This window comes from Nansenia antarctica (assembly GCF_963989245.1).
Source record: "Nansenia antarctica genome assembly, chromosome: 1".
Lineage (NCBI taxonomy): Eukaryota > Metazoa > Chordata > Actinopteri > Argentiniformes > Microstomatidae > Nansenia > Nansenia antarctica.
Window position 1 is genome coordinate 91,549,642 of NC_137674.1, and position 25,889 is coordinate 91,575,530.

A 25,889-nucleotide genomic window follows, 5' to 3' on the forward strand; every position below is an offset into this window, starting at 1 on the left:
GTGTGTGTGTGTGAATGAGTGCATGTGTGATTATAATGATGAAATGTCTTGTAATCACATATTGTGAGGCACATTACTTGCGCATTACTTGTCACATGACCTTTTTAGGGGTGTCAATCTTGGACTTGTGGCACTCTGCTAGTGTTTCAGAGATGATCTCTAGTAGTCATTGATCTTCATACTGTTAAAGGTGCCGTCAACTCCATAAGCCACCCATCGCTTGAAATGTTGATGGTAAAAATCGCATCTTAAACCAAAACATGAGGGCTGGCCTTGTTTTGGTCTTTGAGAAAATTAAATGTAATGCGTACAAAATTAGGATTGCCCCAAATGAATAATATTGCCCTTACTCTGACAGTCTTTCACTAACACTAGTTGTCACTATACACACTAGAGGTACATAACAGTTTTGCTTTAGTCAAGCCACAACATAGTTTTGCTCTCAGTTTATTAGACCTTGTATAGTTCCATGTGTATGTAATGGGAAAGTGAAAAAACATTTCTCCTTTTGACTTTACACTCCAAAAGTTTGTTTTGATTTGAATTACTGAGGTTAAATGAGAGATTATCAGCTTTCTTTTTTTATGGTATTTGTGTAGATATTGGTTTCACCATTTAGAAATTACAACACTTTTTACGCATAGTCCCTCTATTTCAGGGTACCCAAAAGTAATGGGCCAATTGGATTGACAGTTGTTTCTGGTAAGTCAGGTGTGTTCTGACACATCATTGGTGCACGCATAACAGAGCTGTCAGTGTCTAGTCTTGATTCTAGACTTTGCATTTGCCTTTGGAGTTTGCTATTGTTATTGGTGTCTGTCAACAAGAGGACCAAAGTGGTGTCAATGGAAGTCAAGGAAGAATCGGGAAAAAAAACTAACATAGCCAAAACATTAGGCTTGCCAATATCAACAGTTTGGAACATCATTAAAAAGAAAACAAAAGCACTGGTGACCTTGAACCAAGGCAGAAGAAAGGATCTGTCCAAGATGTATAGGATACCACCATTATCTGTCAAACATATTTATATTGAGACATACATCCTGACAACAGCAGCAGAATGCAGAGTAATTGTGTCTGCTGGGTTAAAACAAGGCCAGCTCTTGTGTATTGTTTTGATGCAATGTTCACCTTCCACAACTCATATTGTGGGAGGCCTTTTGAGTTGAAACAATTACGGATTGCAACTTTAAGCAACCTGAATTAAATTTAAGCAACTTGAACAACTTTAAGTTTTTCAAGCGAGTTATTTGACTATCCTCATCATAATCATGCTTGATCATAATTGTGATCAATATGAAATAATAAAAAATGTTCAATCGAGACTAAGTTCTCATGAAATACAGTGAGAGATTATGTCAGTATTTTCCCAACCAAGCTTTCCTTACATTCCATTCTATTAATATTTCATCTAAAGTTCAGTCCTTTCTGCTTCAATAGACAGTAAAATCACTGCAGAATATAACGCTCTGAGAAAGATGTGAGTGTGTGTGTGTGTGTGTATCCAGTGCAAATCAAATATACAGTACAGTTATGCAGTGCATACAGGTCTAATTTATATATATATATACATATATATATATGTCCAAATGCAATATGTACATACAGGATATATCTTTTTTATTATTATTATTATTCCACCTGTCACTCACGTTTATTTAAAACATACCACTTCAACGTTATAATGTGTAGAGAGTTTATATATATATATATATATATATATATATATATATATAAACAAGGCCAGTAGTATAGGATATTGCTTGTATCTTATACTTATGAGTGGGCTTTAGCTAAATCATTTTCATATCTTTTTTCTGGTTGTCTCTGCCTAAAATGTTCCACTACATTACTTTTAGCCAGCTGAGCAACCACACAACATTTCTACTAAAACCACCCATTCTCCTTAATGTATTACTGCTGTATAACACCTCCTATACAACCGTACCTCGCTGTAGGTCATTTATGTTTTATCTGAGTATAAACCAACAAACATCACATTTGTTATTCTATTTTCATCTGTGGAGAGAGAGAGGTATGTTCATCTGTGGAGAGAGAGAGGTATGTTCATCTGTGGAGAGAGAGAGATAGGTATGCGGTTAAATGTAGAAAACCCAGGAGGCATTGCATTATTAACATGCATCATTAGATTGAAATATGAAATATGAGGCTCTACTCTACTCAGAGGGGAACCATTACCTGAATGCAATAACGGCATCACAGAGACATGTGGAGATACATCATCCAAAGCCAAGTAAATGCCAACGCAGCCACAGATCACTGCATGCTGGCTTTCTCTTCCCTGGCAACAATGCAAATACATTTAGTTTTCATTAACACTACAGACAGTCTCCCTGAGACAGTCTCTAACAGTCTTCCTGAGAACGTTCCCCTCTATTTTCTTTTCTCTGTTCTATGTGTTTGGTGTCTTCATAAAGTTGAAAAAGAGTGACACTTCGGTCACGGACCTTCGTCAGGCATGAGGTTAGGATGGGAAGAGGTGGAACACATAATGGTCGCCTGACCAATCAAATGGCAGCAATTGCCACACATCCATGACCATCCAGAATGACATCATAATTATCGCTCCATGATCATTATGAAGGTCTCTGTCCATGCCATGCCAGGTCAGTCATCTGGTCTCCCCTCCCTCCTGTAGGTGTCTGGTCCTTCTCTGTGTCTGAGCTGGCAGCGCCGGGGGTGGAGGTGGGGCGCCTGTCTGCCACAGACGCTGACCAGGGAGAGAACGCCCTGCTGGAGTACAGCATCACGGACGGAGAGGAGAGGGAAACCTTTAACATAACACCAGGAAGAGACAAAGAGGCTGTCATTGTGCTAAATAAGGTGAGTAATGATGAGACTGGGTAGGGAGAGAGGAGACTGCGAGTAGCAACAGAGAGAGAGAGGAATATATCATGTTGGGTTGGGGTACAATGAGGGGAAAGGCGGAGACAAGATATAGCTATGAATCTAGACAATTCCTTTAGTATCCAGATAGTCTCCCACAGAATTAATTTAGTCTCCAACAGAATTCACAATGGCGCAAAAATACCAATTTGAATACTTGGCCAATTTGAATACTTGGCCTACTCGCACTGGGTTACAGTGCAGGGCTGATCAAAGGCACTTTGCCAGAATGTTGATTAAGCAAAAACATTTATCTTGACATGTCTAGGCGGAAATGTTTAAAGCAGCAGGAGGGAGGAGTGGCAGCGATTAGTGGCGTACAGTTTGCAGCAGACTTCAATCATACTTCATCAACGCTGGAGATGGGCTGCTTTGAATAAGCAAATTATCAGACTGGAAACAGTGTTTTCTTCTGTCTCAATCGCAGAACAGTTCTGCATGCCTGCAGTGATTGCAGTGTGTGCTGAAGAGAGCGTGAATAACTCTTGTGAAAACACCACGGTTGGCCTGAAAAGCAAGAGGTATACAAATTAGCCCCGGAATTTATGCATAAGTAATTGAAAAATGAAAGACTCTCGACGTGCAGTTGAATTGCAATCAGAAAACCGGAAAATGGCTTGTGAGCTTGTGAGCGGTGTTCAGTACATGGGGCCATCACAAGCAACATTCCAACACTTCCTTTAACAAAGTATGTAAGATGAGGGTAAAGAAATGAGAGAGATTGAAGGAGGGATAGATTGACTGAGTGAATGGAGAGAATTAATGATGTAGCAAAGGGTATAAAGGGGCATGATGAAGAGAGGGGAGAAAGAAAGTATTTCTGTTTGAAAGTGTGATGAGCGCTTGTTCACTGTACGTATGTACAGTAGTGTGATGAGCGCTTGTTCACTGTACGTATGTAAAGTAGTGTGATGAGCACTTGTTCACTGTACGTATGTACAGTAGGATAGATAGGTTGTTCACTGTACGTATGTACAGTATGTACAGTAGGATAGATAGGTTGTTCACTGTACGTATGTACAGTATGTACAGTAGGATAGATAGGTTGTTCACTGTACGTATGTACAGTATGTACAGTAGGATAGATAGGTTGTTCACTGTACGTATGTACAGTATGTACAGTAGGATAGATAGGTTGTTTACTGTACGTATGTACAGTAGGATAGATATGTTGTTCACTGTACATATGTACAGTAGGATAGATAGGTTGTTCACTGTACGTATGTACAGTATGTACAGTAGGATAGATAGGTTGTTCACTGTACGTATGTACAGTAGGATAGATAGCTTACGTATGTACAGTATGTACAATAGGATAGATAGGTTGGAATTAGTGACAGGGTCTCAATCAAATAAATTGTGTAAAAAAAAAAAAGATAATTAAAAGCCCATTTCTCTCCCTCAGTTGTTGGACTACGAGAGCCGCAGTTCTTTCTCTTTCTCTGTGGAAGTGGTGAATCCTGTCATGGACGCACGCTTCCTACGTAGAGGTCCCTTTAAGGACCGCACCACCGTACGAGTTATGGTCCTCAACGCTGATGAGCCTCCGCGCTTCTCCCGGTCCCGGTACCGCCTGGACGTGTCTGAGAACTGCCCTCCTGTCTGCTCTGTGGGCCGCGTTGCCGCCGTGGACCCTGACACGGGCCAAAGCACCAACATCAGGTACACTCACTCTCACACACACACACACACACACACACACACAGATACACACACACACACACACTCACTCACTCTCACATACACACAGTCACTCTCACACACACTCACTCACTCACACACACCCACACACACACTCACTCTCACACACACAGACATTCAATCACTCACTCTCACATACACTCACTCATTCACTCACTCACTGACTCACGCACATCATCATCTTTTCTCAATCTCTCCCCTCTCTCTCTTTCTCCCCTCTCTCTCTCTCCGTCTCTCCCAGGTACTCCATCGATCCCCATTCGGACCCCGAGGCCCTGTTCCGTATTGCTTCTGACAATGGTCTTATCACGGCGGTGATGGAGTTGGACCGAGAGAGGGAGCAGTGGCATAACATCAGTGTCATCGCGGCCCAGAGAGGTATACGAAGCAGGCAGTACCAGGCCCTGCAGCTCAGCAAGGCAGACATGTTTTACTGCTATCTGTTGCTGTTCGCTCTAGGCTGATTGCAAGGAAATGGGAAATGATAAAGTCAAGGTTAAACTCAACATGTGACGTTCTTATCATTCACTTCTTTTACAGACAGACCCAACCTTGTGACCAGAGTTGTGGTTGCCATAGAGACTCTGGACCAGAATGACAATGCGCCGGAGCTGGATAGGCAGTACACCACGTCTGTGTGCGACTCTAGTTCCCCAGGACAGGTCAGTGCTAAGTAACACTTACCCTTAGCAGTTAGCCTAATCTTAGAACAGAGCCTCTGGTGCTGATTAGCATAATGTTGATTTGGACCCTTTTTCTTGATTTCTGCTCTTTGCTTTTCAACTTCTCCTTTTATCAGCAAATTGCTCTATGCAACATCGGCTCTTCATATTTGCTTCATATTTGTTTTTGATAGCAACCAAATCACCCTACAGAGCCAAACAGAGCTGAAGAGAGCTGAGCTCTACTGGGCTTTACTGGTCTGGTTACGCATCCACAATAGTTGCTGTAACAGTGCTTGAAAAAATAATGTGAAAAATAAAATAACTGGAACTGGCACGGTACACAAACCTACTCACCACTTACAAAGCCATCAACAATCTGGCCCCCTCCTACCTTGCCAACCTAGTCCCCCTCCACACCCCCTCCCGTTGCCTCAGGTTTGACGACCGAACCACCCTCAAGACCACCAGGACCAAACTCCGGACCTGGGGTGATAGGGCCTTTTCAGCCACAGCCCCGTCCCTCTGGAACGCCCTCCCCAACCACACCAGACAGGCCAACACCCTCCCAACATTTAAACAGGCCCTCAAAACCCACCTCTTCAAGCTCGCCTTCACCAGTTAACCATCTCCCCCTCCCCTTCCCGTGTGTCCCCAGCACTACCTTAATTAGGCCCTATACTTTCTTTTATTTATTTTAGTTTCTTTTTTATTGTTACTACTCAATCTTCTCAGTTTGTAAAGTGTCTTTGAGTGTCTAGAAAAGCACTATATAAGTGTAATGTATTATTATTATTATTATTATTATTATTATTATTATTATTATTATTATTATTACAGTTCAGGTTGGCCCTGTAGTGTGATCAGCCATTGGCTGAATTCTATTGAGCCTCAATAGAAGCCATCTCCCCACTGTCTCCTAGGTGGTACAGGTGGTGCGGGCCATAGATAAGGACCAGGGAGGACAGAACACCACAGTCCACTTCAGCATCCCTCCAGGGTCCAGCTCTGCCCTCAACCTCACCATCAGGGAGAGTGGAGGTAGGTTGTACAGTACCAGGGGGCACAGGCATGGGCAGGGGCACGGGTACGGGTACCCTCTAGCTATGTTCAATATCTCATTTCAACGCCCAGCCCTCCTTAAATCTTCAATTTGAATTCTTACTGTTAGATAAGGACTGTCACAGAAATAGAATTAGAATACCCGCTATATACATCTCTATGATTGTTCTACTCAATATGCATTCAACACTGTTGCAACTCTAACAACCTTACAGGGTTAACTTTAACAACCTTCAATATGCTATGAAAGTACATACTTCACAAACTACAAAATGTAAACATAACTGGAGACACTTGTCATTGTTATGAGTGCTAGCAACAGTAACTCTGAGCGCTAGCCAAATAAGGAATGTACTAGCCAGATAGATTGCCATGGTTTGAGGGAGCATGTCTCTTCTACTCATTCTACTTCTATGCCGCATATTTGATTTGCTCTTGACTGCAGGGGCCACGGCCAGCCTGGTTCTCCAGTCGGCCCTGCAGCTGCTCCCAGGCTTCTCTTCCTTCCTCCCCCTCTACGTCCCCATCGTGCTGAGGGACGGGGCGTCCGGCCTCACCAACACAGGGACGGTCACCGTGACCGTGTGTCCCTGCCTGAGCGGGGGGATGCGGGCCGAGGAGCGGGGGAGGCAGAAGGATCGGGGCTGGGAGAAACACACCGTGTGTCTGCCCCTGCCCTCCTCCTCCCCGTCGCTCATATTCAGTCTGGTCACTCTGCTGGCGCTGCTAGCCTGCGTCACCACTCTACTGGGTGAGACTCTCAACTCCTTTTGTTTCCATTTCCTGAAGGCTTCCTAGCTGAAGTAGTAGTGTTTCATTTCCTGAAGGCTTCCTAGCTGAAGTAGTAGTGTTTCATTTCCTGAAGGCTTCCTAGCTGAAGTAGTAGTGTTTCATTTCTCTCCACAACCCAGCCGCAAATCTGCCAGAGAGTAATAAAAAATAAAAAAAATTCCAGAAGAAACTTTGTGGGTTTGCAAATTCTTATTTTGGTAGTGGAAAAGGTAGATGTTTTGATAGATCGAAAGATTAGCTGGGTAGTTGAAAGAAAGTGAGATCGTTTGGTTGGTTGGATAGAATGAGAGTTTTTTGAGTTAATTAATAGTTTAAAAGATGTAATATGTATCAGAAAGCTTTGATCAGGGTTGAAGTAGATTTTCTGGGTAGTTCAATGAAAGTGAGATAGGTTGGTTAGGTTGGTTGACTGGATGTATGAATGGATAGATGAAAGAGAGGTATAGATACAGTAGGATAGATACCCAGGATGAGCCTGGGGTAGCTCAGTGGAGTGGGTAGAGAGTTGGTTGGTTGACAGTGGTAGAGTTAGTTGGTTAACCAGAGTTTTTGTAGTTACAAAAAGCTTAATAGTTTAAAAGGTTTAATACGAATTAGAAAGCTTTCATCGGGATTAATGAAGAATTTCTGGGTAATTGAAATAAAGTAAGATTGGTTGGTTAGGTTGCTTGACTGGATGGATGAATGGATAGATGAGAGAGGGGAGGTATAAATATAGGGATGTACCGATACCACTTTTTTTCAGACCAAGTGCAAGTACTTACATTTGGGTACTTGCCAAGAGTACTGGAGTACTTATAATACCATTACAATTCTAACAATGACTTTGAAAACATGTCACTTTCTGACTGTAACAAATTAAATATGTGACTGGGTATACAGTATAAATGTATTCTGCAGGTCTCCTGTTGTTTTTCTTGCCGAAGCAAGCCCACTAATAAAAAGAAGAAGTAAAAGAAGTCTTGTCTTGAATAAAAACAACAGGAGACCTGCAGAACACATTGATAGAATGATAACACACTACCACTCTCAACCACTCAACTCTCTACCCTCTCCACTGAACTACCCAACCGTACAACATTCTATCTAACCTTCTGACATGGTTAACCTCCAAATGTTGATATATCTATACTTCCCCTCTCTCATCTATCCTCCTCTCTATCTATCCTCTTTATCTGTCCTTCTCTCATCTATAGAACCTTTGTTCATCTATCGATCTATCTATCAATCTCACTTTCTTTCAACTACTCAGGAAATCTATCTATCAAAACATCTTTGAAAAATACCAAAATAACACTTGCAAGCCCACAAAGAATCTTCTGGAACTCCTTTTTCTAGTTGTAAAATCTGTGTTTGAAGATCAATCTGCTCTGCATGAAAGAACACAATTAGTTAAATGAAGAACTACCAGTCTAGGAGAGGAGTGGGCTTGGATATTTATGCCTATGTGTATGCATGCAGGCATAGTATCTGTCTGTCTGTCTATGTATCTGTCTGTCGGTCTGTCTGTCTAATAATCTATCTGTGTATTTCTTTGTTTGTACACATGTATCTGGCTCGTGTTTTTTTCTGGGCTGTCTGTGATTGCAGTGTGTGGTGTTTGAGTAGATGTGCCTCTCTTTCTCCCCCGTCCCAAGTGGTGTGTGCACTCTCGCTCTCGCTGCGCCATCAGAAACGAGACTCCCTTTCCCCGTTCGAGGAGGATGACGTGAGGGAGAACATCATTACCTACGATGACGAGGGAGGAGGGGAGGCGGACACTGCAGCCTTTGACATCACCGCGCTCCAGAGTATGCACAGGGTACAGTGCATGCAGGACACTGGGAACATGTGAGTTTAGCATGCGTGTGTACCTGATTGTGCGTGTGTGTGTGTGAGCGCAATTGCCTGCGTGCAAGTGTGTGGCTGTGTGATCCAAGCCTCATGTTAATCTTTTCAAACACAGATGGTACACCCAACAGAATCAGCCAAGGGTGCGGACGTACAGCTGCAGCAGGAACCCTCGCTCTGCTCTGGACCCCAGGCGGCCAGGCTCTGCCCCCGTGCACGGACGCCTCTGCTACAACATCCACACCCTGCCTGTTCTCCCAGACTGCCAACAAGGGCCACTGCAGGTTGGGGGGTTGCAGCTAACACATCTGACCTATGGGCACCCTGGAAATCCCATGGCTAATTCACAAGTCATCCAGAACCAGGGGAGCTTTGATCTCCTGCAGCAGCCTGGAGCTGCTCCCATCATCAGACCTGTGGAGACGTGCTGCTCCTCTAGCAGAGACATATCAGGGAACACGACTGCTCATACCAGCAAGAAGGAAAAGAGAGGCGGTGAAGGCATCTCTGAAACCCAGCAGAATCAGGTTCAGGGACCAAATAGGGTCAGATATTAACTTTAATTTGGATGTTGTGATAAGGACTAAACAGATTTATCGATTCATGGAAAAGAGTAATCAACTAATGCTAATTTTGGAGAAAGAAAATATTTGCTTTCTCAAACCAAGGACAAGTAGTTACAGTACAGCTATTGAGAGTGAGAAGTAAACAAACAATTGGCACCCTTTTGTTCAATGGGAATGGCAATGCACTTTTGATTTAGAAGCCATCATTTTATTGTTAACTTGTAACATACTCTACTTCTACCCCATTCATTGTTTACCACAACTGGGTTTCTTGGCAAAAAATGTAACCAACTGACAGCCCTAGTTATGGTAATGTTTTTGTTGTTGTTATTTCCCCCCAAAATAACCATGTTTTTTCCTTCAGACACAGCCTGAATCTGCACTGACAAATGAAGAACTGATTCTGACCTACCCTGACCTGAATGGAACTTCCACACAGACTCACAGCAGCTCTTCATCAGAGCAGCAGGGGGGCCAGTCAGAGCCGACACCGGCCCACACCATAGCACCATGCTCCGCAGTCAATGATATTGATTCCTCTTCTCCTCCGATCTCAGTGAACAACCAAAATGACATTAGCCAGATTGATGGTGTTCAGATGCCAGCTAACCCACCGGGGGACACATATAGTATCGTGGGGTCACTGAATCAAAGCGCTGGAGGGATACCCGTGACCGGGAGTACTTGTGGTTTGTATTCGGGTGGGGTGGAGCTTCTGGACATGTATGCTGTGGGCAGGAGGGACCTGACTCCACAAATACTGCCCCTCCCTGTGGGCGTAATGGGGTACGGCAGGGGGTGGGGACCTGGGCGCCACCTGGTGTCTGAAAGGGGAGGGGCTGACTCCCTGCCCCTGAGAATGGAAGAGTTCCTGAAGTTCCGTCTGGATCAGGTGACCTTCGACCTGTTCCAGCCACCATACGACTCGCTGCAGACATACGAGTTTGAGGGCGGCAACTCAAGGGCTGAGTCGCTGAGTTCCCTGGAGAGTGAGGGAGAGCGAGAGGAGGAGAGAGAAAGGAAAGGAGGAGTGAACGAGTTAGACCAGAAGTTTCACAGGCTGGTGGAGCTCATCGAAGAGAGAGAACGAGAAAAGGAGAAAGAGAAGAGGTCAGTGGAGGACGAGACTACAGTAGGAGACCAGGATACGGATGCTAATGATACAAGCGGAAAAGAGGGTGCAAACAGAGAAAAAGAAGAGAACAGGTGGGATTTCTAGAAAATCAACAACTGAAGATAGAAAGAGAGAAAATAATGGAAACCTGATGTGATTTAAAAGCAATATTGGGCCAATATGCACACTTTCAGAGAGCATTTCATATGTTCCTTTCATTGACAGACTTCCAGCTTGCTGGGTAGGCACAGCAAAGACTTGCAAGTAGGTCCATGTACACCTTCTAAACTTTTAGACACTCCTTCTGTAACTCATATTAATAATGCACTTATCTAGGCTTTCTAAGCTAAAGTTATGAAAAATTCACTTTCTGAAATATTGATTCCCATGCCCTGAAAGCTGCATTGTTTGAAAATAGGCCTCATGAAATATGGAAGGGATTTGTGATATGTTTAATATTGATAGTTTAATAGGGGCACTCTCACTTTGAACACTGTGGCTCTGAAATGCAACATTCAGACGTGAATTAGAATTGGAGATTCTGCGTTAAAGCAATTCTAAAGAGCAGACATGCATACTGTATGCCTAAATTACACACACACATTACATTACACATTACACTTTCACAGAGCCTTTCAGAAAATTGAGAGAAACTCATATTCACTGTAAAATAAAAGATGCTCCGATTACAGCCCAGTAGACTTACTGTATATGTTCTGTTAAATACCAATTAGTCAACAATATCATTGCAGTAGAATTCTATGAAACACTATGCAATTTGCACACTGATCCAGAAATGACACTGTAGTTTAAGAATATTTCCTACTGTAGTAACAAATTAAGATGTTAATACTGTATGTTAATACTGTATCAACCTCTGAAAATATGATTATTCCTTGGATCTCACACACACACCACGCAAAGTTCACTCTTAGAGACACTGTCTTACAGATGACTAATCCACTCATTGATTAAGACAAATCAAATCTCTCATGTTTGGTGATTAAATAGTTGTGTTGGAGATGTTGTTGTCATGCTTGTCATTTACATTATCATGAAATTGATTCAGTTGATTAATTTATTTTGGGCATATGCACAGTTCATGATGGACTGGTATGACATGATCCTTTTCATCAGTTCATAACTTTACTACACACACCAGTCAGAAAATGCTCCCTGCAGGTATGAAGAGATTGGGGAAATCTGGTCTGCAAGTGCTGTCTGCCTCATTTCCACTACTCTGGCTACAACATAACTCATTATACTTTTGGAATGAGCTCTTAGAATGATAACGTTATTTTCAATGACAGTATGATAAGGCAACATAACAGGCTTTGGACCATTGGCCAAAGAGTTTGTTGGACTCAGGCCGGTTGTTTACTCACTAGGGGAAATTAAATCAACCATCTGAATGGCAATTCTATTTGAATTTGACAACAAATCGTTAACACTTTGGAGAGAAAATTAGGCGTAGTGTAATTGTTTTTTAATGAAGAAATAGTAAAAAGCTAAATGGACTCTCTACGCCTGATTAATTAGACATTAGACAGGAGAAAGGATGAGTTGAATATCATCATCAAAATACCAAACACATTACAAAATATGAGGCTAATGTATAATGATAACCGTCATTAAATTGAGCTCTCAGGGAATAAAATTGACTAAAAATGTAGTCAAGACAGGACACGAGACAGGCCATATACCTCAAAAAATACTTTTTATAATAAATACATGAATACTTTACTTTAACCAAGACAGATAATATATTCTAGTACTTCATTCCCATAGAAGCACACTAATATGGCAAGGCCCTGGGTTGGCAGGTTAATGATCATTTCAAATTATTGAGAGAACTATTCCTCCATCTTCTTAAAACCTTGCTCAGTGTTTTTACAGTGAGGTTTGAGAGTGAAGTGCTGAGGTTTCTGTCCAACCCAGGATTCAATGGGGTACAACGCTGCCACCAGAGGTCAAAGATAGGTACTGCATCCGTGCATCAGTCCTTGTGGGAGAAGCGCAAAAGCTCATCATTAACTAATTTCATCGTCACTCCTTTTCGCACCAGAACACAATGCACACCTGAGGAAGCAGAGACGCAGGGTCAGTTGAAGCAGAAGAACTCTCTCTTACACTTCAAAACATTTGTGTTCACATCCTCTGGCACAACAGATTACACATTATACAAATATTATATATTTGTGGTCACCGTCCAAACAGTGTAAGATAGAAATCATCAATATCTTGCACATTCAGTTACGCATAAATTATAATGAATGAAGGTAAATAACAGAGTACTTGGTTGCAGGATGTAATGGACTGAGGCTGAGAGTAATACCAGGTACCTAGTCGACTGATATCTGTGATGTTTCTCTGTTCATCATCAAAGAACATCATCTCACTGAACTGGAACCCGGTGTCTGCCCGTAGCCTGAACAACAATTACAGATCCGCATGAAACAAACACATAGGCAGTCACTCACACACACACACACACACACACACACACACACACACACACACACACACACACACACACACACACACACACACACACACACACACACACACACACACACACACCCGTACGGTACACTAGCAAACACACACGCCATAAGCACACATAGTGAACACACAAACACACCATCATTTTTGCAACTCACTGCATCACTACAGAAGCCCTAGTGGCGGAATATTGTGATTTGATGACCAGATGCTTACTTATTGAAGTGAGTGACCTTCGAACCTGGATAGATTTCCTTGAAGGAAATGTATTGGTTGAGATCCAAGAGGGACAAGAGCTGATTGGCCCCATCCACCTCCCCTGTGCTAAGAAATATATGAACATATTACAAACATGTTTTATTGTTTAAGACAATTATTTATTCATTCAATCATAATAAGATATGGAAAGAAAAGAAAATGTGAAAAATGTGTGTATGTATACTGACCGTGATGCCACCCCAATCTGGAACCCTTGGCTATGCAGAGAGGTCAGCACCTCCACAGTGCCTGGGAACAGAACAATCTTTTCCCCACGTGAATCCAACACACTTCCCCTGGAGAAATAGCGATATGAGGAACTACAAAAAGAACCTCCAGAAGAAAATGTGGGCTTGCAGTTTTATTTTGGTAGCAGGAAACGTTTAAAGATGGTTAACTGAAAAATAGATGGAAGGATTAGCTGGGTAATTGAAAGAATGTGAGATATTGGATGGACAGATGACAGATGGTTAGAGGGTAATATATATAGGTGGTGGGCCGAAAGCGTTTTTCGTGAAGTTTATCGATTTCCATCTATAGAGTACACAATGTTTTAAGATATTACGTAATTCTACTAAGTCTAATAAAATTTGTTGGCAGCTCTAGTTATGTCGGAGATTTTCACAAACGTATCTTTTAATCGTCTCTCTGCTCAGGGACATCGCTGGTCACTCTAGTTGATAAACCAGAAAATCAGAACTTCTGAAATCAGAATTTGAGTACGGCTTCATTAGGACCCCGAAATGTAATGGCTGTTAACCCTAGCAACTGACTGGATGTTAACCCTAGCAACCACGGAGAAATAAAGAGATGTGATGAATTATGGAGTGTTGTATGCATTTAACAAACCAAATGGATAATATTATAGCATTTTCAGATGCAAGTTGGACCAAATGTGTACATTGTTCTCTACAGTGGATGAATCTTCACACTACAGAAAGCCAAATTGCAGAAAGGGCTGTAAAAAAAGATATAACCTAGTAGTAGACAGTTACATTCCAGAGGTGCCAGCTAATATTGGCTACCATAGAGAATGCTATATGGAGTATGCCAACATACGAAACATTGAAAGAGCCCGCAGGAGAAGGGGAAACTCAGTACTGGAGGCTGCAGGTTTGTTTTATAGCAGTATAAGTTATTTATAAGTTAAGCAGCTTTAAATTATTGGGACACTTACATACATGTAAAACAAAATAATGTTTCATATTTGGTTGCATATCATGAGTTCCTGATGTTTGTATACATTGTATGTATTGTATGCACCAACAGTCCAGAACAAATTCCTAGTATATGTGGAAGACCTACCTGGCTAAAAATAAATCTGATTCTGATAAACAACATGATATTATGAACAAGATATGGTATACGATAACAAGATCAAGATAAGAACAAGATTATTAGGGTCAATGACGGATAAGGTTTTCAGAAGTGCAAAAAGTAAAAAAGTTAAATGATGCGTTACACAATTCCCATTAATAATATATTTTAGATTTTGCACCCAAAGATGTGTAAATAGGACTAGCATAGATTGTCATCATTCGGTACAACCAAATCTTTTTTTTTTACAACAGATTTCTGGTTGTACCGAATTATTTTCTTCAAGTCAACAGTTAAAACAGGCACATGTTCAGCTACTATGTGAGAACTTGACCTTGAGCTTGAACTTAGCAAGAATTCATATTAAATATATCTTTCTAAAATATTTCACCATTTTCAGTGTGTTTTAGCGGTTGTACCGAATGATGTGATATTTGAGGACATTCATAACAGGGAGCGGAAAAGTGCATTTATCAAACATTTAAGAGTTCTTAAAATTCCATAGCAGTTGCCCTGCTACACAGCAGTGGGGCTCTCAGACTGTTGGCCTGAATCAGGTAGCATGATGAATGTGGGGACATGGCAAGATAGTAGCAAAGGGTGTAGCAAAGGATATGAAGCACCACTGTTATTATAGTACTGAGACATGGATATTAACATCCATTTAGAAAAGGAGGAACCCTTACTTTTCGTTTTTGTGAAATGGTGGATCCACATGGGTATCTACCCAAAAGGGCCAAAGAGTAAAATCTGAGAACGGTAGAGAACAGAGACAGACCGAATGAAAAGGACACCAGGCAACAGTAGTAGCATACAGCAGTTAAAGCTCTAACTGATTGAGCTGTTATTTACAATGGCAATCGATATCATGGTGTTATATGATGGTCATTGATAGACAATGTTTGGGAAAAATATACGGTAGCTAATAAGGTACAGTGGCAAGTACAACACAGAACACAGTGGGTGAAGGCTAGCTAGCTATCTACCAGGCTGCTTCAACAACTTACCCAGGTCAAATACAACACATTTTGGTTTACACATTGCGAGGTAGTTATTTACCGAGCAAGCAAAAATGTGCTCAACCGCTTCTCTTCAAGAAAGATAAGACAATTCAACTTAGATCATTCTTGAAAGCTAACTGTTGTCAATGTCTTTCCGTGTTGTGATCATGTGATTGGTAGATGGAAGGACCGTTGATGTAATACACTCTATAGCCAGCAGGGGTCACCGCTCACTCATTTTTGCCACAGGATATCAGGTACTGTCAAGGCTCTGTACAAGTAGCCTACATAACAGGTAGGTAGGTAGTCTACAAAGCCCTAGCCAGACCTTTTTAATATCTTCAAGATCTAACAACACACAAGGGACATGATGTTCAAAAAGTACAGACAATGTGTGTGCCCATTTGAATCGTTGTTCAGGTCATCGGAATGGAATCATCTATGGCATTTGAATGGCCAGAACCCTTATTAGCCTGTTTGAAATATCATGCCAAAATCAGAATAGATTCAGTCATTGAGTCTTTTCAAAGAATTTCGGATGATTCGAGCATGAACATGCTAATTTAGGGTAGACCTACATTGACTTTTGGGGATAGAAAAGTTAGCAGTTGGTGAAAGAGCCTAGATAAACAAATCCGAAGCATAGATTGTACTTTCTTCAACATCTGTACAACATGTGGAGTTACGTGCCACACACTAATTGGTTGACAGCTTCTTATGTGATGCCACATTTGATTACAAAAAAATAGGTTATGTGTGAAATGGTGGCTCCTCATGGATATCTACCAAATATATATATATATATATATATATATATATATATATATATATATATATATATATATATATATATATATATATGAGAAGGGTAGAGAGCCCAGAGACCGAATGAGAAGAAGGATACCAGACAGGAGCAGTTCCATAGAAACCTGGTGCTGGAACTGGTAAAGTTCTGTTTATTGTACAACATGATCAGCACATGGTGTAAATCATTACAAGAGAGTTAATTACAGGTTCTACTGTATGGTACAGTATGCGTCATGGAATCACTATTTCTCTCACTGAGGACATTTTGCTAAATAATAGTGTGTTATTGCAGACATTGAATGTCATGTGTTCATGTACAATACATGTGGAGTTGCTGAATAAATAAGTAGTTGACTAAATGCATGTCATACAAGTGTTTATAACAGCTGATCTTGGCTGATGCAACATGTTATTAGAACACGTTTATTTCCTCACTCTGATTGACATTTTTGTCATATTATGTGCTCTTTCAGACAATTACTAGAAACATGCTAGAAAAGACTAGAATGTTACAACCCATACGGATCACTTTTATAGAGCAGTTCAAGTTCAGTTCAACAAAGCAGTAAAAAGGTTTAATAGGTGGTCAACTCACTAGATGGGGCTACCAGAGACACTGAATCAATCATTTCCCCCTTCTCACATACATTTGTTGATCTGTGTCTCTGTTATAAATGTATTATCATATATTGTGATCATAGAGCCCATCCAGCCCAATCAAAAGGGTACATGTGATTTATCTTCTATTTACTAACTGCCAGAGAGATAACATGTTTCAGTAAGCAAATCTGCAGGACATGCAACTTTTTGAATATGGTAAAATGTGGGTAAAATCTACGATTATAACATATTATAATATTATATGTGTGTATATGTATTTATTATTATTATTATTATTTTAATCTCACTGACTTCAACCATGATTCTGAAAATAGCTCATGCTGTATTAGTTAAGCTCAAATGCAGAGAAACCCAAATCTAGCTTCATTAAAGACATTATCAACTTAACATGTTAGGGTTAGTATTATTGATATTCCATGTTTCAAGTTAGAGTATCTTTTGTCTATTCAGTCCCACATGCGAAACAAGTTGTAAACCACTCTTTGGTTTTGTTTATGTAGCCACTGACAAATATTAGCACTTTCTAACCAAAAACTAATGGATGTCAATGTACCCTTATTAGCCTGTTTGAAATATCATGCCAAAACCAGAATAGATTAAATGCAGTCATTGAGTCTTTTCAAAGAATGTGGGATGATTCGAGCATGACATTTCAAACATGCTAATTTAGGGTAGACCTACATTGACTTTTGGTGATAGAAAAGTTAGCAGTTGGTGAAAGAGCCTAGATAAACAAATCCGAAGCATAGATTGTACTTTCTTCAACATCTGTACAAAATGTGGAGTTTCTTTTTAACGTCTCGTTTCTCTTCTTGTTTGCTCGGCTTGTTTGCTTTAATGGAATCCTTTAAAACGTTGTGAATCGATCGTCATCCGTGAAACTTCTGTTATAAACTCCGTCCAGGTTTAAGTTCTCACCTCCAAGGCTGTTCCTCACCTTCACCGGCTTCACTTCTTCATCATGTCCCTCCTCTGTCATCTTATCATTCTTGCTAGATTGGTATGAAACAGGAACAATAGTTCAATAACCATATAATCATAAATCAATAATCAATCATATGCATCAAGAACAGAGAAAGAGATTTATGTCATGTAAAAGGATCGACTCACCGTCTCCTTTGGACGATAGATGAGACCAGCAGGGCAATGATGCCAATGAACACTGCCCCTATGACCACTCCAAACACGATGAGCCAAGGCGGAGGCTCTGGGTTCACTGGCGCTGCCAATGTGGGATAAATGCCCAGGAACTCCATGGTCCGATCAGTCAGCAGGAAAGCATTGTTGATGCGATGCCTTGACATCCTGTTGTACATAGAAGTGTGTTTTAGACCCAGAATGTGCATTATATTACACATATTACATGTAAACACACTAGCTCATATATTATCACACTATATTATAGTATGCTACACTGTGCATTTACTGTTGGTCACTGAGCTCAAAGCCTACTCATTTGTGGAAAATGTCTCAAAACCTCAACACACTGTGGCCGTGTTTCTATGATAGATAGAATGTAATAACTAATTTATTGCATAACTTGCTAACTGGTGAAATGCTTAGATCACAGGTCTTTTGGTTATAGAATATGTACTTGTGAGTGGGTCCAAAGTTCTATTACTGTATCTTCCAAGAGACACTCTTCAGGGAGTGTTAGGCTACTGTATTTCCATAAGCAATCTGATTTATGGTGGGTTTACTACAGTAAGAGTTCATTGTTTTCATCTAAGGTACATTTACCAACCATTGTATATAGTTATATCAGTTTTAGTTCCTTTTCTTACTGTGTACATACATTTGGTGGTGTAAATGTGATTGCAGATCATTACCTCACAGCCCTCTCCACATCTGCCTTTTCAACAAGCATGGTAGCATCTTCAGGTGATGTCACCACAAACCAGAATGAGACTCTTGGAGTCTCATCACACACCACAACGCTGGAGACACTGGAAAATATGTCATCAGCATTACTCAACACATCAGAGAGACAATAATGGACAATCATGTACAGTATCTTTCAGAGAACAACTGATAAGGCCTCCATGTGCAAACACAAGCCTGGAAGCAAGTTGAAACTGCAAGCCTCAAACCAAACTGATGAAAATACGTTTTTCTTACTTGAAAGATTCCGAATTGTAGTATCTCCTCATGGCAAAAGCCATCATAGCCCGGAACAGGAACATTTCACTCTCATTCCATTCATACTGCAATAGAATCAACTTTGTCATTGCACAGAGTACAACGAAATGTATTTTATGCTCTAGGCAAGGGGTCAGAGCCATAGAAGGCGACCCTGAAGCAATTAGGGGTTCAGTGCCTCGCTCAAGGACACTTTGACACGTGGTCGGGGTAGTCAGGGTTCGAACCGCCGATTTGCGGACCTCGCGATCATTAGACGCCAGTTCTACCAGCTGAGCCACAGCTGCCCCTCAACCTATTACAACATCACTTCACAAATGTTAATGTATGTCTTTTGTTTGTTTGTTGTTGTTTATGTTCCACTGTAGGGCGGCTCTGGCTCTGGTGTCTATTGATCGCAAGGGGTGTGGTTCGGCGGTTCGATCCCTGGCCGGTGCCTTGCATGGTAGCTTGCCGCAATTGGTGTGTAAATGGGTGAATGAGAGGCCATTATAAAGTGCTTTGGAATAAGGCGCTATAAAAGTGCGGTCCATTTACCATACTTATTCAATCATTACAAAAGTTAAAGAGACAATCTGGGATTGGTTCTGTACATCCATTTATGGACATTTATGGTTTCAAAAGAACAGGCAACACCCAACAGGAAATGACTCTCTCATTTTATTGAAAGTCATATAAGGGGATGAATACCTCTCCTCTCTCAAAGCAGAAATAAAATCTAACTTGAGATATGGTAGAAGCATTAAAGGGACAATTTGGTACATCAATTGTTGGACTTAAGTAAACAACACAGTACTTACAGCATCATCTCCCAAAGCAGTCTTGATGCTGAGTCGAACTTTGTAGCCATCTAAAACACCTACAAAGAGAGTATGAGTTAGTATTAGTTAATTAAATAGTGGTTCTCTCCCCTCCTCTCAAACAAACATCTGGATCCATCCTGAAACGTTATGCATAGAAGAACACATATTGGGGGTTTTTACAGGTCATTGATGTATGGTTATGGGTTGATACAAATGACACAAATAGTAAACACATGGCAACATTGAAACTATAAAAGAACACCCTGCTGATCAGACCTTTCTTCATATTGAACTAATAAAGAACAATGTGTTCAGTGCTGTATCTACTCCCATTTGTCCCATCACGTAATCACTGCTTTGGATGTACAATGTTTTTTATGTTTGTATTACATCTGTTTATGAAATTTAAAGTTTGATTTGAAATCCCTCTCTTTGCAATTACTCTTTAAAAGTACAATGCCAACAGAGAGAAAACAGAACACCTTAATTTCCCTCAATACAATGATTCAGTCATTAAACGAAGTACAGTAATCATTAACTATGGCACCTTGTTGCATCTAGGCAACATACCCATTCTTGGCCTTTTACATTCACACAATGCATCCCCCGTTATGATGCAATAAAAAGAGGCAGGGCCTTAAGGAACCAAAGGCAGTGTTTGAATGTGTCACATGTCTCTCTGGAGGCCATGCTGAATCCCTTTTTTGCAGGCTGTCCCACAAGGATCAGCTTAGCCATTTCTCTCCACAAACATCGTCTGAAAACATCTTTTCCTGGCCTTTTTCAATCTGGAAAAAAATATATTAATAATAATAGCTGAGTAAAGCTTACCTTCTAATAGTTTAATTTACTTTATTTGCTAATTAAGTAATGGAAACTTGTTAAAATGAAAATGTTGCCTTTGAGGCAACACCGTACCATTATGGTAAGTTGCAAATGTTGCCTTGAGGCAACACGGTGCCACCATGGATTCACCATGACACCATGACAATGGTCAGGCGCACCTGTCAGGGGGCAGGCGCGCCTCTCTTGGGGCACCTCTCGGGCGCCTCTCGGGGGCACTCTCCATGCCATTACTTACCATTACTTACAATTACGTACTTTAGCAGCTTTACTCTATTATACTGAGCCAATTACCACTATTGCACTATTGCACTATTGTCTATTGTATTCCACCCCTGTACATTGTACCGCACATTTAAAATATTTTATCTAGTATTTTTGTATATAGTTATGTCTAATCTTGTCGTATTATACTGTTATTTATTGTTTTTGTTTGCTATGCACCGTGCATGAGAGGGAAACACATTTTCAGCCCTCTGTATGTCTGTACATATATTAGATTAACAATAAAGCTGACTTTGACTTTGACTTTGACTGACCATTATGGCACAGTGTTGCCTCAAGGCAACGCATCCCAAAAAGTACCCCCCAAAAAATATTTATTTAAAATGTCTTTAGATTATGTTTATTTGGTCTATTCTAAGACAAAAAAACACTCCAAACATTTTTTTCCCAACTGGATTCATAATGTGTGCCATAGAGGGTTACCTTCCTCAAGAAAGCTTCTGATAAGACTCTTCCCCTGTGTCAAAACTGTATATTCTGCAAATTAGCAACAACAACAAAAAAATGAAATGCTTTCACAACTGTATATACGATATATATATATATATATATGATCATATATGATAATAACTTGTGAAACTATAGGGAGTGAAATATTAATCAATTTTAGAGTGAAACCCAAACCCAAATCCATTCAAACATGTACAAACAAGCAGAATGTGGCTATAACCCATCCACTGGGGGTGACTTACCAGAGTGGCAGACTTGTTGTCCTAGGGCTGGAGCCAGGCAGAGCAGGAACAGCAGCGGTAACATCACCTCTGAGAGTCACAAATGAAATGTCACCAAATCTGCAGCAACGCCTCTGTCAAAGTCCCAGTGGTCGGGGGACCAGAAGTCAACACAAGAATTAAACTGGTCCTTGCCACAACGGTTTAATGGTTAAACTATGACAGCCTACAACATTCCCTTCCCAGTAAATGGCTCTGACAGTCGTCACAAACTACAGAACGCAGAATGAGAGCTATGGAAACAGTTATGTGTGCACAGCAGTGAAAGCACTACTGTTTGTTTTCTGAGTGCTCTGATAGGGTTGAATGTGTGAGAGGCAGACTTGGAGACAAACACACAGACCCATGCTGCTACTGTTTACCCAGTGGTCACCATTGTGTTTGCCTTGCCAGGTTTTCAGTCACAGTAGCAACCCCTGCTGCTATCAATAGTTTAATGTTTTCCTTATTGTTATACTAATAACCAAGGGTCTTTATATCACACACATACACATTTACTATGATTGAAACTACTCTGACATATCCTTGTAGCATCTTTCTGTGGTTATAAACTCAACATTTGTGTTTAGCTGAGCTGGACTTATTTCACATGGTGTGAAAAGGTTAACTAACCACTGTCACTGAGGAAGAGAGCTGACGCTGTACTTATGACTGCTAATAGCTGATACATTTTGTATGAACGGCGGTTTCTGTGTTTGGAATGGACCTATGCCAAAAACATACTATACTGTAGGTCTATCCAGACAACGTGTCATGATTAACCCTCTACTCTTCCTTTAACGAGTTGCTTATCATGTGATACAATTTTTCCAGGTGATGTTTTGTAAACTTCAATCAATTATTTTAATTTATTTTTATGGGAACATGTGTTTACATATATAGTTGCCAAGACTCAGATAACCGACATTAAAAACAATGTGTTTATTTCTTGTTTATTATTTTCCATACAGAATTTATTTATTTATCAAAACTATTTACAAATAAGGAAAGACACAATAGCATGAAGGAAATTCAGCCTCAAGGTTTAGCTTCCTTGTTTGATTTTGCAACATGACACATACTCTGTGCCTGTAAATGATATTTTGCTCAAATGTGAGGGCTTTTTGCCAAAGAACAGGCAACACCCAACAAGAAATTAGACTCTAATCATTTTATTGAAACATAACCAGATGAACGCCTCTCCCTTCTCAAACCTGAAACTAGCTCTGACTGATATTAGGATATGGTGGAAGAATGTACAGTCCTACTCTGACCTCATTGATTGACTATGTCTTTCACCATCTAGTCTTATTCTGACCTTATTGACTGTGTCTTTCACCATGTACAGCCTTACTCTTACCTTATGTAACAGGGCAATGTACATCAAATTATATTGGTATGTCATCATAGAGAAGAATCATGAGTAGAAGAAAATAAAGGCTCACACCAATTTGTTTACAATATGTACTGTATATCTGTGTGTAGGCCTCCATATCCTCTTATCAGAACATCTTTGTTTGATCAAAATCTTCATTGGTTCAAGGTTTTTCCTGACACAAGATGGCAGTAGATATGTGTATACAATCGTAATATCTTAAATTGTACCACAATAAGGATTCACACCGTATCCAGAAAGCATGGTAGCCTATAAGCAAAATGTCGATTACAGATAAGAAATCATAATTATGTGGTAGTATAAATCACCATTATATACAATAACTAAACATTAACATTTCAACAAATGTTCGATCTGTTACGATCCTTTGTAGGACTACTTTATAATTCTAAATACAATTGAAAGGTCTCAAAACGAGATGTGTCTCAGAAAAAAGTGTCACTCAAAGTGTAGACTTTACTGCGGACACTTTACAGTGCGTGAGCTTAGAAGGTTCTATCTCCGTTTAGGGCAGTTCAGAGATATTGAGCGTCAAAGTGTTTACATTCCATTATGTTTTGTGAGATGGAACCTTTGTATTTTATTAATTACTAACTCAAAAATATCAACATTTTTAAAATAACACCACACAGGCATTAATAAACACCTAATGGATCAGATTATGTAAAAAAAACTCAATTCAAAAACTCAACTCAACCTTATAATTCTAACGTCACGAGTGGCCAATGAGTTGCATATGGCCCCCTATCCTATCAATTGCCGCATTTAAATCAAATCAGTCGACTTTTGAGTCGAAGTACATGTTCTGCTCTTGTAGCGCCTCCAAGCGGCTTGCGTGCGCTCAACACACAACCAGTCAGCCTATCTGAACGTGCTCGTATTCCACCTCCTCTCACTAAACCCTTTACCCCACCAGTGGAATAAGCTCAAGTCGGTGTGTGGAGGAATCTGGCTGTTTGAGAACGGGACAGGGCATTCGTTCGTCCATGTGTCCGTCCAGGAATGGATCAGGAGGAATCTGGCGCGGCGGGGACTGGAGGGAGTTTCATTTCTCTAAATGATCATGAACAAAGATGTTACTCGGGTCTGCAGACTCTGTGCCAAGCTGACACCTCGGGGAAACTATCGGCGAGCAAAGTCGGAGAGCTGTTCAGGGCGTCTCAGCTGCCTCCCGAAACCCTGCGTCAAGTGAGTATGGATAGTTCGCCTTGTTCGCTCACATGTCATTTACCTGCCGGCGCGTAGGAACTGCGGTGGATGGAGGGGCGCGACACTGCAATTTCAGTCAATGATTGGAGTGGTCGCGTAATGGTTTGATAATATAACATTAAATTGCTACAGGGGGTATAATGTGTAAGCTAAATGTATTACCACATGATATGCTGATGACTGACGTTGGACTGTTGTTGGGTGTAATTAAAAGACCCCTCCTCCTATGCCTATAATATATGAATTATTGAATCTTCTTATGTTATCTGCTACATTATAGATTCTGGTTATTTAAATGCTATTCTAGCCCTTGCCAGAATTATTGGATAGTAAGGAATATATCATTAGTATTGACACTCTTGACAGGCCATCCCTTCAAACTGTCAAAATACTATTTCAGAACAATTAGGCCTATACAGTATCAGAGACCAATTGTAATTATTTAATATTATGCCATTTGAAATTCAATTTCTGCTTCCCCTGATCACATTTTTTTTGTGTTGCTAATGCTCACAGAGTTTTTTCAGAAAAGGGCATGGAAGGTTCTCAATGGTATGCACGGTGGACCATTGGGTTATCTATCTAATGCTAATGCCATGATCCAGAACCAGAGGACAACAGCTGTGTGTTTGACCCTGTGAACTGCACATACAGGAAGTGTGCCACCCCACTCTCTCTCTCTCTCTCTCTCTCTCTCTCTCTCTCTCTCTCTCTCTCTCTCTCTCTCTCTCTCTCTCTCTCTCTCTCTCTGATAAAAGCTCACTAGCTTTACTGCAACATTAAAATTGAGTGAAAAATGAAAGAAAAAAACAAGTATTTCTATTTCCAACAACAGAATATAGAAGCATAGTAGCCTATGACAGCCATCATAACATCACATTTTTATTATTTACGGTCCTTCATAACACCTCACCTAACCTGGAAAAGCTGAAAGAGAAAGAGTGAAAGACACAAAGTCTTTGTGAGAAAACATACAGATATGATTGGGTTTTTCCACATGGTAGTGTGGAACACAACAGGTAGTGATCCCATTCACACCACACAGCATCCTGCGGGGAGTCGTCCCAGCGATAACGGCCTATTGTATCTCTGTGGTGTCAGGAAGTTTGGCCCAGAGCTGTTTCCTCCCCATCTCCCCATCCGGACTGGCCCTGGCGGCCTGCCGTAGTAACATGACGGCTGACTGACACACAGCCCTCTATGCACACTGGGCCTGCTGCCGGATGCCTGCAGTGCCACAACACTGACCTGGGCCGTTTCATGTCAGTCACACATATCATAGAGGACTTTGGAAAATAGTCTCTTTGTTTTTTGCTTATCCTATTACAGTGGCTTGCATGGAATTAATTAATAGAATTGTATTT

The 25,889-nt window shown here is 40.7% G+C and overlaps 4 protein-coding genes across 4 annotated transcripts in view; 2 read left to right on the forward strand and 2 right to left on the reverse strand.

Moving 5' to 3' along the window:
- Positions 1 to 10,739, forward strand: part of cdh24a (cadherin 24, type 2a) — a gene marked incomplete at both ends in the record, with an annotated part of 18,199 nt that extends 7,460 nt beyond the window's left edge. The window contains 9 exons of the mRNA XM_080527216.1: positions 2,660 to 2,844; positions 4,313 to 4,569; positions 4,850 to 4,986; positions 5,149 to 5,270; positions 6,194 to 6,311; positions 6,778 to 7,083; positions 8,762 to 8,954; positions 9,070 to 9,499; positions 9,885 to 10,739. Coding sequence (XP_080383342.1) covers positions 2,660 to 2,844; positions 4,313 to 4,569; positions 4,850 to 4,986; positions 5,149 to 5,270; positions 6,194 to 6,311; positions 6,778 to 7,083; positions 8,762 to 8,954; positions 9,070 to 9,499; positions 9,885 to 10,739 — 2,603 coding nt within the window. The remainder of the gene's footprint in view (positions 1 to 2,659; positions 2,845 to 4,312; positions 4,570 to 4,849; positions 4,987 to 5,148; positions 5,271 to 6,193; positions 6,312 to 6,777; positions 7,084 to 8,761; positions 8,955 to 9,069; positions 9,500 to 9,884) is intronic.
- A 1,711-nt stretch (positions 10,740 to 12,450) lies between these two features.
- mdp1 (magnesium dependent phosphatase 1) lies at positions 12,451 to 15,863 on the reverse strand. The gene is made up of 6 exons (XM_080550616.1): positions 15,719 to 15,863; positions 15,398 to 15,461; positions 13,583 to 13,690; positions 13,353 to 13,460; positions 12,977 to 13,062; positions 12,451 to 12,713 (listed from the first exon to the last, which is right to left on the reverse strand). Exons 1-6 carry the CDS (start codon positions 15,750 to 15,752, stop codon positions 12,631 to 12,633), a joined length of 483 nt encoding a protein of 160 aa, XP_080406742.1. The 5' UTR covers positions 15,753 to 15,863; the 3' UTR covers positions 12,451 to 12,630.
- Positions 15,864 to 16,651: 788 nt separating this feature from the next.
- On the reverse strand, positions 16,652 to 22,010 carry cltrn (collectrin, amino acid transport regulator). Its single transcript, XM_080534060.1, has 6 exons — positions 21,903 to 22,010; positions 20,080 to 20,138; positions 19,259 to 19,344; positions 18,970 to 19,086; positions 18,251 to 18,445; positions 16,652 to 18,132 (listed from the first exon to the last, which is right to left on the reverse strand). Exons 1-6 carry the CDS (start codon positions 21,964 to 21,966, stop codon positions 17,988 to 17,990), a joined length of 666 nt encoding a protein of 221 aa, XP_080390186.1. The 5' UTR covers positions 21,967 to 22,010; the 3' UTR covers positions 16,652 to 17,987.
- A 2,308-nt stretch (positions 22,011 to 24,318) lies between these two features.
- The window catches only part of reps2 (RALBP1 associated Eps domain containing 2), a gene marked incomplete at both ends in the record, with an annotated part of 50,297 nt that continues 48,726 nt past the window's right edge, over positions 24,319 to 25,889 (forward strand). Inside the window, one exon of the mRNA XM_080527225.1 lies at positions 24,319 to 24,504. Within this exon, the coding sequence (XP_080383351.1) occupies positions 24,319 to 24,504 (186 nt within the window). The remainder of the gene's footprint in view (positions 24,505 to 25,889) is intronic.